At 50.9% G+C, this 12,860-nt stretch overlaps 1 protein-coding gene across 1 annotated transcript in view; it reads left to right on the top strand.

Moving 5' to 3' along the window:
* Positions 1–12,860, top strand: part of LOC135812270 (katanin p80 WD40 repeat-containing subunit B1-like) — a 36,732-nt gene that overhangs the window by 2,173 nt on the left and 21,699 nt on the right. The window contains exons 2-7 of the mRNA XM_065325638.1: positions 597–727; positions 2,935–3,052; positions 3,325–3,425; positions 4,285–4,326; positions 10,619–10,702; positions 11,279–11,394. Of these exons, the coding sequence (XP_065181710.1) occupies positions 597–727; positions 2,935–3,052; positions 3,325–3,425; positions 4,285–4,326; positions 10,619–10,702; positions 11,279–11,394 (592 nt within the window). The remainder of the gene's footprint in view (positions 1–596; positions 728–2,934; positions 3,053–3,324; positions 3,426–4,284; positions 4,327–10,618; positions 10,703–11,278; positions 11,395–12,860) is intronic.

Consider the following 12,860-nt stretch of genomic DNA (forward strand, 5'->3'; position numbering starts at 1 on the left):
TCGATAGTTTTGGGGGTCGTTTGCATTGAATAGCCGATTTTTGTGACTCAAGAGCGGTCAGAAAGTGCCCGAATCTGGGGAGTTGGGATTAGGGGAGTTTTTTTTCTATGCAGTACCTCAGCTATTACAGCTTTTTAGTAGGTTTTAGTAAGTTTCTTCTGCCGTTGGAGGTGCACATACCTACAATGCTGGCTGTTAAGTTGGGGTCCGGCCCCTGGGCGGTGCGTTTGCGTTCTATCGGTCTCTATTTCGTAGTGTTACAGTCCCGTGTTGGGTCTTTGCGACGTGAGCGCACCGCTGCCGGGGTCGGATTTCAGTTGCCAGCACTGTACTTTTAGTTTGACAGCATATCATTATTTTTTACAAGGTGGTGGAGCACCGTGTTCGGAGACAGTGTCCCTTACTACAACCGTCCACGGTTGGTGGTGCCCCGGTCTGTGCGACCGTGTTCCACCACCTTATTTATGCTGTCAAAACTAAAAGCGTGTTTCTACAATACAAGGTTTATGTAGTAACATGCCTACTTCTACCCGGTCTCGTTGTACATGTACTAAGAGTTTGTTCTTTTTTCTTTATCTGTACTGAATATTCTCCAGAGGAGTTCGTTGCTCATGGGTCCTCAGTCAACTGTCTGGCCCTGGGCAAGAACTCGGGGCGTATCCTAGCAACCGGCGGCGAGGATCGGAAGGTGAATGTGTGGGCTGTCGGAAAGCCGAACTGCTTGATGGTGAGTGGGCATAAGTTAGCATCAAGTTCCTCTGCCACCGCCAACTCTCTCCTTGTCAGTCGGTGTGCATGATCTGCGGTGAGCTCTCTGCGGCTCATTTTGGAGTATACCGTAGTATCTTGTGTTTAAGCCTGTCTCGTATAGAAGCCGGTTTTGAATACATAAGAGGCACTGGCGGCACAAAAGCCTGGTTTTAGTGGTGACAAACATAAAAATACCTGGTTTGATTAGAAGCCTGACCATATTAGAAGCCTAGCACTGACATCGGCTCTACAGGAACAAGAGAGCTTGGAAGCTCAGGGCCCTACGCTATGCTTTTTTGCTTGCTCATCATGCATGTGACGTGTCGAAGCTGTGTGAACCCTGGCTAGCGCCAAACGATACTGAAGTAACGTCTGTTGCATTACTACGGGATTAATATTTTTTGTTTATTTTTAATTTTTAATTTTTTTGTGTCACGACCGGCGCTATCCCGTATTTGTCCCGTACCGTACCGTCAAAGACAGCTGGCCACAATATTTTTTGTTTGTTTGTGCCATCGGCATGCCTGGCGCTATCCCGTACCTGTCTCGTTTCTGCCGATCACGGGCGTTCTGGAGTCGACGGGATGTCTGTCCTGACGTTTCCTGTGAACGGCAGGCATATGCGGATAATGCCGGCAGAAAAATTGGCAAAATTCGGTACTTTTTTGGTAAGTTTCATGCATGTTTGGTATGTGGATAAAGAAATGGAGCAGAATTCGAGGAATTGCCCGCCGTAAGGTTTGTATGGTTCTGCCAATTTCACTGCTTTTCGAGCAGAATCTGCCACCTTTTCGAGCATTATCCGCACACCCCTAGTGACCGGCGCTGACTCTGCCGATCACGGGCGTTCTGGAGTCGACGCGATGTCTGTCCTGCCGTTTCCTGTGACCGGCGCTGACTCTGCCGATCACGAATGTTCTGGAGTCGACGGGATCTCTCTTCCGACGTTTCCTGTGACCGGCGCTGACTCTGCCGATCACGGACGTTCTGGAGTCGACGGGATCTCTCTTCCGACGTTTCCTGTGACCGGCGCTGACTCGCCCGTTCAGGATTATTTTGGAGACGACGGGATTTCTCTTCCAAAGGTTGTTTTTGCTGACTCATCCTGTCACCTATTCGGCAACTAACGTCCATTCTAATTGCATTTCCTCGTCTCCCTACTTCGTATTTCTTTCCAGAAAATCTCCCTATACAGCAGGGAGTCGTGTACATAATACGAATCCCTGCTATACATCTACTTGTATATATACGTTATAATTATTCCCGTAGCTATGCAGAAGACATTACTTCAGTAACGTCTGGCGCTAGCCAGGATCCACACAGCTTTAATTTGGTATTTGTGTGTTTGTTTGTTTGTGTGTTTGTGTCACGCCTGGCGCTATCCCGTATCTGTCCCGTACCGTACCATCAAACACAGCTGGCTACATTCAGCTGGCCGCAATATTCAAATAGGGCTTTCAAACGCAAGATCATAACGTGAAGCAACTTGGAAGAATGATTATGAATGCAAAGTGTATGGGGGAATGCATGTAGGGCGATAGTGCCCTATCGGCCTACATGCGATTCCCGGGCTGGTAGACAGGCGACCCAGCCAGCCTGCTAGTGGGATCTCGGCCTCGCACACAAATCCACACAAAATGCTACTGCACTATCGGCCTGAATGCATTCCCCCGATACACATTATATACTCATTCTCTTGATGGTACCGTACTCTTGATGGTACGGGACATCAGGTACGGGATAGCGCCAGGCATGCCGATGGCACAAACAAACAAAAATATTGTGGCCAGCTGTCTTTGCTGGTACGGTACGGTATGGGACAGATACGGGATAGCGCCAGGCGTGACACAAACAAACAAACAAACAAACACCAAATTAAAGCTGTGTGGACCCTGGCTAGCGCCAGACGTTACTGAAGTAACGTCTTCTGCATAGCTACGGGAATAAACCCAGCTTTAATACACGGCTATGCGCGACATTGTGGTATTGCAAGCATTTTTTTAAAAACTTCATGCGATCACACGATTCCCGTGATCTGCTGTTAGGTCATCTTATAAGCTTAAGCTTTGGCATTGGCATTGCAAATGGAGGAGTGTTGGCGCACAGACGACCAGCGTTTTGGGCTGATTTCTTGTTGTGGCATGCCTTTCTGCCTGTGGTGTTTCTGCGTGTCCATGTCACCAGAGCCTGAGCAGCCATACCAGCCCGGTGGATTGCGTCGCCTTTGACGTCAACGAGGAGCGACTGGTGAGCGGATCGCGCTCCGGCACACTCAAGCTCTATGACCTCGTCCAGGGAAAACGTGAGTGATCATAAAGAGTCATTGTGTGACTGGCATCATCGCATGTGCTTTGTATTGGGTGTATGCTCGCTGGATCTTTGGCAGAGTCTACGTATTGTGCTACTGGCACTGCTCTCCAGTTAGGAACGTCTTCTGTTCTCTGTAGTCTGATGATGAAATTGCTCATTTGATCTCTCTCTCTCTCTCTCTCTCTCTCTCTCTCTCACTCACTTTCTTTCTCCGCCACACACACACACGCACACGCACATGCATAATGTCCTACTGTTTTTCAGTGGTACGGACGTTACCTGGTCATCGCAGCGCGATATCATGCCTGGACTTTCACCCATTTGGAGATTTTCTGGCTTCGGGATCTGTCGACCAACTTGTCAAGGTATGTGAAGGCTTTGTTTGTCTGCGCAGTGAAGTCTGGCTGTTGACTTTGGCAATAGGAACCATGACTTCACTATGAAGTGCTCATGTTCTTAATTAAAATAGAAGAAATCACATGGAAACGAGTTATGAAGCAGCTATCCACGACTGTAACAAGATAAAAAAAAGCAGTCAGAAAGTGCGATACCAGGGCACAAAACTGACAGGCCACTGAGACATTCAACGACCTGAGACCTGGCTCTAACACATCTTCAGTTCTTAAAGTCAGCGGGCGAGTTCAGATTTTCACGCTGAAACTATCACTGTACAGCGCTGACTACGGTGCCCAGATCATGAGTTGGATACAGGTTGCTGCACCTCGCCTGCTAGCCATCACTTAAAATAAAACTCGCAGACTAAATGGGATCTAAACAAACGGCGAGAAGACAACTATCTTAGCATCGCAATAAGGAGAGCCCTGAAATAATGTGGCGCTTTTTTCAGACAGGCGGTAATAAAAGACCGGCCCTGATTCCAGAAAATACGGTACACTCTGTGTGTTTATGTATGCTTTGGTGCTGTTGGAGCCTGTCATATTATTTCACCTTGCCTAGCTTGCCCCGGTGGGGCACCATTGGCACACAGTGGCTTAAGCGAAGTCACCCACGTTTGCAGGAACTTCTAATGAGCATATTGTTTGGACATTGTGCTCAGTGCTGTCTGATGCTCGCTTCTGTGTGAAACTCAGGGGTGCAGCAGCTTTCTTTTCCCCTACTCTCTTTGTTTATTGTCAGTGACAAGCTTCGTGTACTCCTGAAGCATGCTTTGAAGTATTTTTCCCCGTGCCTTGTGCTCTTGGTGTTGGTTTCTGTAACGCGCAGATGTGGGATGTTCGACGCAAAGGCTGTATTTACTCCTACAAGGTACGCGCTTTGGTAGTGTGTTTGTCTGCCTGTCTCTCTCTCTCTCTCTCTCTCTCTCTCTCTCTCTCTCTCTCTCTCTCTCTCTCTCTCTCTCTCTCTCTCTCTCTCTCTCTCTCTCGGCCGTTTCACTCTACTTGCAACAGTACATTGTGCGATTTGAACCCCATTAGAGGTACCTTTCAAGTTTCAAATTTCGCGGCACTGCACTGTACTATAACCGTGTCACTAGGACTACTGCAGACCCACAACCGAACTCATAGTTACGTTTCACACTGATTTAATTCCATGAGGTTATTGTTGGGACTAAGAAAAAGAACTAACTAAAAAACAATGTTGGGAGAGCAAGAACCCTGTCGCACCATACCGGACGCATGCGCATGGTGCATCGAACCGGAACTAAAGACTAAAGTACAGAGCACGCGAAGGTGCAGTACATGTATGCGCCTGCAAGCAGCAGTGTCAGGAATGCAGTGAATCGCACACACCGCACGGCAGCCACCGTTAGCACGTCATGCAGTCTATACAACGCAGTGGCTCATGATCATGAAGAGAAAGCGGACACCAACCGCAAGAAGCCTATAGATTAGAAGATAAGAAGCACACCGCACATGCAGTGGAACAAGGAGTCACGCACGACTCATCCCTGAACGACAACGCCATGCAAGTACTCATGTATACAGGAAAGAACACAAACAGTGCACACAGCAAAGAACAGAAGCAGCTAGTACACGTACTTGTACTAGGAGACATTCACACAACACCATGAATACTAGCTAGTGTCAGTCAGGATGGTGGAGGGGGTCACCATTACACTTCATCCCTCCGCCTGGTGACATTTCCTGCCAAGCAGCATCAATCCTGGAAGCGAGCTGGTCGCTGGATGCCTTGTCGGTTTCGAAGATCCATGCGGACATGCTGGCCGTCGGCAGCAGGCTCCTGCGGATCAGGGAGCCATCCAAGCCAGCCATCTGCTTTGAAGCTGTCACCCTCCTGGCCGTCATCTCCATCGGGGAAGTCTTCCGTTGGCAATTCCAGACCTGGCCGTGGAGCATCCGGCTTGATGAGTTCCACGTTCACCACCTTCTCTCGAGGGGATCTACCATCAGACCTCCGCCAGATCACAACAGTTGATGGAGAAATGACTTTCTTCACAGTCCAGCCGGATTCAAAAGGTGGCAATCGCTTCTGACGACGACTAGGCATCCGCAGCATGACTGCATCTCCAGCCTGGTAAGCGCAGGGCAGCACCTCGTCATGGCAGTCGCCTTCCGACATGGCGTCTTCCAGAAGGTCTCGGATCCTAGCAGATCGTGCTGCGTGTTCTGCTTGCCACGTGTCAAAGTCGTACCTAGGGCGTCCATCGTCAATCAACACAGGTGGGTCCCACCCAACCATGGCCATCATTGGGGACATGCCAGTCACTGAATGCGGTCGAGAGCGGTAGAAGTGGACCAGCATCTGAAGATCGTCCATCCAGTCCGATGATTCGTCGAGGACCTTCCTGATGAGAGTCAGCAATGTCCGATTGTACCTCTCGGCGGCTCCCTGGGATTGCGGATGGCGAACGGCACCTGTCTTCACCCTCACGCCGAACACTTGAAAGACAGACTGGACAATGGCATTGCTGAACTCAGTCCCATTGTCCACACGGATGACGTCTGGTGGTCCCCACCTACAGCACAAGCTCACGAAGGCCGAGGCAACACTGGGCCCGTCGTGCCGTTTCATTGGCACTATTTCCATCCACTTTGTCCGCACATCCACGCACACGAGCACGCAGTGGTGTGTCCCGCCACGGTTCAGCCCAAGCTCCAGGGTGTCCATTTGCACTGTTCCCCATGGTCGACCTGGGATCTCTGCTCTGGTGCTGGGGGCTGCTGGGCCTTTTGCTAGACTAGCGGCTTGGCAGTTCTGGCACCCCTTGACGTGGTCTTGGCAGGCAGACGCCATCTCAGGAAAGTAACAGTGCTTGCGGAGCAACTCATACATTGGCTGCCAGGAAGCATGACCAGTGTTGACATGAGCAGCAGTCACGACATCAGGCACTAACAACTCGGGAACGACTGGCACATTGACTTCCCCTTCCACAGGCAGCTTCAGGCTCCGGACTAGGCGGCCTTCCTCCACATGAAGCTGACCGGCGCAACTGCGGAAGCGCCGACTTGCTACTGGCTGGCCAACTTGAATCTGCTGAATCACTCCTTGGATGATCTCGTCCGATGCCTGGGCTTTGCCCAACTCATCGCTAGAGAAAGGGCTAACAGCCACAGCCCTCGGCAGACTGGCCACAACATCAGAGCTCTTCTTCGGCCAGTTGAACGGCACGCGCGTCAGCTTGTCTGCAAGGTTTTCAGTCGTTGGCACCCACTCCACAGTCACCTGCATCTCCGTCATGCTAAGAAGATCATTGACTATCTGCAGCCGACGTTGCACCAGAACCTCATGCAGACCACCAACCCGGACGCGACGTGACCCACCAACAACCGGAGCCAGCCATCCCGCAGTAGTCTTCGAGTCAGTCTTCAGAACCACATGCGTCGCGTTCCACCTCGTGGCTAGCGTGAGGGCCTTAATGGCAGAGTCAAGCTCAGCAACATTTACATGGAGCTTGTCCCCTGCAGGCCGAAGCCATGATGCATCTTCCACAACGGTCCCGTCGAGCTCAATAACGACACCAATAGCACGCAGTCCAGGTGGAGTCAGCCTGCGCGTGCACGTCCCACTGACCATGCACCGGATCGTCGGAGGAGAGCCTCGCGAACAGCTCTTGGCAGCATTCAACAAGGGTTTCCGGCAGTGGATCGTCCCATCCATTGCCACCTGCAGCAGTCGCCAGCCGCTTCAGGTAACTGCAAGCAGGCCTGAGCCACGAACAGACCGGGTAGTGGCCAATAAGGCGTCCACACCACGAGAAGACCTTGCGTCTTGTCATCTTTGGTGGTGGCTCTAGATCGATCTCTCTCCTGGACCAGCCCATGGCGCCATCGGCATTAGCCTTCAGTTGCATACCAAGAACACGGGACTCCTCCATGGGTTCGGCAGGCTTCGTTGGGAGTCCATAGGCTGCAAGCTCGTCGGCAACACACTGAGTCACTTCTGCTGGAGCTCGGATATCATCAACATAGTTGTCGACTTCTGGGCGATGGCGAGTGATCCACTGGATGACGAGGTGCATAAACTTCGGCGCAATCGCCAACCCGAAGCCCATTCTGGTCATCACGTACACCTTGTTGTTCCAGAGAACGGCCTGGTAGCGCACTAGCTCAGCACTGACATGCACCTGGAGATATGCTTTCTTCACGTCTAGCATCTCCCACTGACCATCACTGCTGCGTCTCCACTGCCTGATCTTCTCGGCGCACACGGGGGCTTCATAGCCAGGCTCAGACTCAATGAGCTCATTAAGCTTACGATAATCCAGGCATGGTCTGATCGGGGTGGATGCTTTATGCTCTTGGGTGCGAGCAATCAACGGAAGCACACCAGCCACTGCTCCATGTGTGGCTTCATCGTGCGGCACAAGCCAACCATTAGCGATCCAAGCGTCGACTTCCTTGCAGAACAACTTCTCCTGCTCTGGGCTCAGTTTCTCCCTGGAGTACTGGCCGATGCCAGAGCCCACTGGAACCTCAGGGGCTGCACCACTTCTCCACTTCCAGCGGAGAATCCAACGCTTGGTTTCATGACACCATTGGACCTCTCCATCACGTGCCGACAACGTGACACCTTGTCCATGACGGTTCACTTGCACGTGGCGGGAAGGGTGACCGTCCTGAGGAAGTGCAGCAGACACAGGACTTGACACTGGCCCAAACCTCAAACTCTCCAGCCGGCCACCATTGGCATACTCAAGATGTAGGCCACCACAGCTGCTCGCTACATCACAACCGATCAACAAATCGGCGTGTACGACACTCAGATCGTTGACGACTAACAGCTCCACACTGGCTTCTGGCATCTGCACTGGGATAGGGCCATCCAATCGTCCAATGTTGACGGCTACTTTCCCAAGAACAGCAATAGACTGGCCACCCAGCGCCACAAGTCTGCTTTCACACTCTGACCACGCAAGGCCACAGGACAGGGCTTGGTCCTTAGTCAGCAGTGATCGGACAGCACCAGTGTCAATGACTGCTGTCATACGTGACACATCATCCTTGTTGCCCGTTGTCCACATGTCTACCTTGATCCTAGGCAGCTGCCCTGGCGAAGGCACAGACACAGAGGCCAAGGCTGGACTAGGCTCCTCTCCAGCTGCTGCTGCAGCACTCCCGCCTTGCCGGCTCGCCCGCCAAGCTTTCCGGTCCGGACAGTCTGGCTTCCTGTGACCAGGCTTGTCACAGAAGTAGCACGTACTGCCACGGCCTCCACCATCCTTGGAGCTGGACCCACTCTGCTGCCTCTGCTTCCTCCTTGGGCAATCTCGCTTCATGTGGCCGACCTCATTGCAGAGGTAGCACAAGAAAGACTTCCTGCTGGTCTTGTCGCCACGTGCTCCACCAGCCAAACTACCAGTTCCAGCACCTGTACCTACTGCAGCTGTCACAGAATCGCCATCACTAAGCTGAACAGCACGGACTAATTCTAAGCAGGCGCTCACAGTCTGGTCCTTTCCCACAAGTGACAACCTAACCTGCTTTGCCCACGCATGTGGAAGCCCGTCAAGAAACTGCTCAACAACGGAGTGATTTTTGTCATCCCCAGGCGACGCATCGCCGGCCAAACTGGCGAGGCGCTGCAAATCGGCAACATAGGCATCTGGTGACTCCTCTTGTCTCATGCGTCGGGCCTTGAACCGCCGGTAGGCTTCCGACTTCGTCATACAAAACGCCTCTTCCATTTTCTTCTGGACGGCGTCAGGCTTCTTCTTGTCATCCGACTTCATTCGGCTGAACACCAGGAACGCATCCTGCTCCAGAAACAAGGGTAACTGGGCCATTTTCTTCTCGTCCGAGTCCCACTTGTTGATTGTCGCCAGCACGTCAAATTTCGCCCAGAACGTCTGGAAATCATCGAACTTTCCCCGGTAGGGTCGCAGGTATCCTTCGGCTTTCGACATCGTACTTAGATCGGAAAATTCAGTTTCCCCACGAGTCCACACGCGACAGTACAATCAACCACGACGCCAACCAGCAACCCAGCTGGTATCCCTGACGTCCTCCCGGGTTTCGGCACCACAAGCTGTACTATAACCGTGTCACTAGGACTACTGCAGACCCACAACCGAACTCATAGTTACGTTTCACACTGATTTGATTCCATGAGGTTATTGTTGGGACTAAGAAAAAGAACTAACTAAAAAACAATGTTGGGAGAGCAAGAACCCTGTCGCACCATGCCGGACGCATGCGCATGGTGCATCGAACCGGAACTAAAGACTAAAGTACAGAGCACGCGAAGGTGCAGTACATGTATGCGCCTGCAAGCAGCAGTGTCAGGAATGCAGTGAATCGCACACACCGCACGGCAGCCACCGTTAGCACGTCATGCAGTCTATACAACGCAGTGGCTCATGATCATGAAGAGAAAGCGGACACCAACCGCAAGAAGCCTATAGATTAGAAGATAAGAAGCACACCGCACATGCAGTGGAACAAGGAGTCACGCACGACTCATCCCTGAACGACAACGCCATGCAAGTACTCATGTATACAGGAAAGAACACAAACAGTGCACACAGCAAAGAACAGAAGCAGCTAGTACACGTACTTGTACTAGGAGACATTCACACAACACCATGAATACTAACTAGTGTCAGTCAGGATGGTGGAGGGGGTCACCATTACACTTCAGCACCATGTACGATAAAATGGCCAAAAACGGAAGCTCGCCAGAGCCAGGACCCATCCTTTTGGACTGGACTGGACTGGACTGTAAGGAGAAAGGTGGAGGTGTATCCAATTTCGAAAAAGTGTCAGCACCGACGCACACAGTCAAGTAAGCCAACTTAGTAACCGAACGTTTTCGTTCCCTTTTCATCATGGGTAGTAAAGTACAGGGAATAATGGAAAATGTCAAAATACAGCAACTTATAGAGCTAAAGCAAAAGCATAGATCGAGGACTTCACGCTATACGTGTGGAAAAATACACTGGACTGTAGTTGTTTTAATTAAAATTAATACTAGCATCTTAATGTAACTCCTTGTCAGTTTTGTGCCATGTTGTCGCACTCGCTGACTGTATAAGATCTGGTTACGTTGGTGGACAGTTAGTCATAACTCGTAACATTTTGTCCTTCTTCTTTTCACAACTAGCATCTTACAATGTTCTATTCTGTGTGTGTGCATGCAGGGCCATACAGACACTATCAGATGTTTGCAGACCAGTCCTGACGGCAAATGGGTCATCTCTGGTAGCGACGACGGAACCGCAATGGTAGGGTGCCCATGAGCATGGCTTCATGGTTCCTTGCTCCAGTACATGTACTGGTTGAATCATTCAGCGCTGCCAGTGCTTTGGGGCTTTTGTTTGTCAGAAAGTTTCTCCAATTCCTTTTTTCCAATGCATTGCATGCGGGAGATGGGAACCTAGCACTAGTATGGAGGAACTACAAGTTACGCTATAATGTCCACTAACACCACCAGTTACTAAACAATCAGCTCATGCGATAACATTGCACGACACTGACCGACAGTACTGACGTTCTACAACTAACTGGCTAACAGCTTTATAGCGTAACGTGTAGTTCCTTGGTCCTTTTCATTTTTTATAAATGTATCCTTGGCTCTCCATCCGAGTCCATTCTAGTATGGAGGGTTTCGTATTTTTGTCTTGTGACAAGATGTGTGTAAGCAATGATCATGGCGTGTGGACAGTGTAGCCAGCTTGGGCGGCAGCATCATGTGACTCATATGTGCAGGGCTTGTGTGGAGTTGGAACCAACGTGGCCATTTGATCTTTGATTTGCAGCAGATTGCTCTTTGCTTCTTCTTTGTGTGCATTCTCTGATAGTTGTGGGACCTGACGGCCGGCAAGCTCATGCACACTTTTCCTCACGCCGGCGGTGCCGTCCAGTGTCTGCAGTTCCATCCCAACGACTTCTTGCTGGCGACGGGAAGCAGTGATAGGTACGGGGAGGTGTGCTGTTGTCAGGATGTGCTGCGTTCACTGCTCTTGGTTTTGCAGGGTCCTGTGTGAATGCTAGCACCTCGTTTATCCGGGCGGTCCGGGACCGGGCACTGCTTGTTACTTTGAACTGTCCATACGTCCGTATAACATACTTTTTTGATGGGGAAAGGCCATAGGTATGGCATATTACATCACTAATTCCACAAAAAGTGACAAAAGAGTAATATTTCCACTGAAACTCACCCAAAGGGTGCCCGGTAGACCGAAGTACCCGTAAATTCGGGGTCCGGATAACCGTGGTATGAGTGTACGTGTATAAGTAAGCTTAGACTTATTCAGAGTGTGTTACGTCAACAAAGTGCCTTAGAGGTGTTCGAGAGCCGAAGACATGACCACGCACGCAACGGAATCCCTTCACCGCCATCCGCTGCGGCCTCGAACGATGGCACAACTGCCTCCATTCACCACAACTCTGCACAAGCTCGCACCAATGCTATTCAGGAATGTCAATCGTACGGAAATCCTGCTGTACACCATCCCTCCAACGCTGCTCCGGGTCATGACGTGGGCGGGCTTGTGGCAGCTCCGCAAAGAGCACCCTCCGCAGGAGGCAAGATAAGTTCATCCTCGCTACGGGGCCGAGCCATTTTAGTGATTGCTTTTACGCGTGCCACTAACTCACGCGGCTTACGATGTTCGAAATCCCCAAATCCCCTGGTCGACAGAAAGCACCTGAGTAAGCTAGAATTTAGCTCATAGCTGGACAAATTATCTCAAACATCTCCCATCAGAGAGAAGAGAAACAAGAAGTAAGTAAACACTCTACGCATGGCCACAAAAGCCACCAGTCAAAGATTACAGAAAAATACACACTGCGGAAACGGGCACAACCTTTGTACGCACGAGCTGTCAGCATGCCAGCAGTGCGTACAAACTGCATGGGGGGTCTGTGTGCCATGTGCCAAAAACGGAAAGGTGAGAAAAGTAAATGCGTATACGGAATTGGCACATTTACGTGCGTACAAGTATGCATGCCTGTAGACGTAGAATATAAATATGGGCATGATAGTAGTGTGCAGAAATCCATTCCGGCGGGTCAGGTGATGCCTTGAATCACAACACCATCATAAATGAAGCATCCGCTAATATCCACCTCCAATCCAAAGCTACGAGCTAGCTCTGCGCTCGTCAGCTGCTGAATCCACTGCTCGGCACGGGACACACCTAGCATGGTGTGATGCAGGCACGATGAAAAGTGTTCATCCGGCGAAGTCGCTCGGCCTTGACAGTCCATGTCTCTGAGCCGTAAAAAGCGTAGAGAGGACTTCTGCTTAGTACACAATGCGCTTAGTCCGAGTCGTCATTATTTTGTTACGAAATATGGGCTCTCGGAAGCAGCCACAGATATGGGAGGACTCGGCAAGAAGACGCAAAACCTCGTATCCAAACAACCCTCAGAATTCAA

Source organism: Sycon ciliatum, chromosome 1, assembly GCF_964019385.1.
Source record: "Sycon ciliatum chromosome 1, ocSycCili1.1, whole genome shotgun sequence".
NCBI lineage: Eukaryota > Metazoa > Porifera > Calcarea > Leucosolenida > Sycettidae > Sycon > Sycon ciliatum.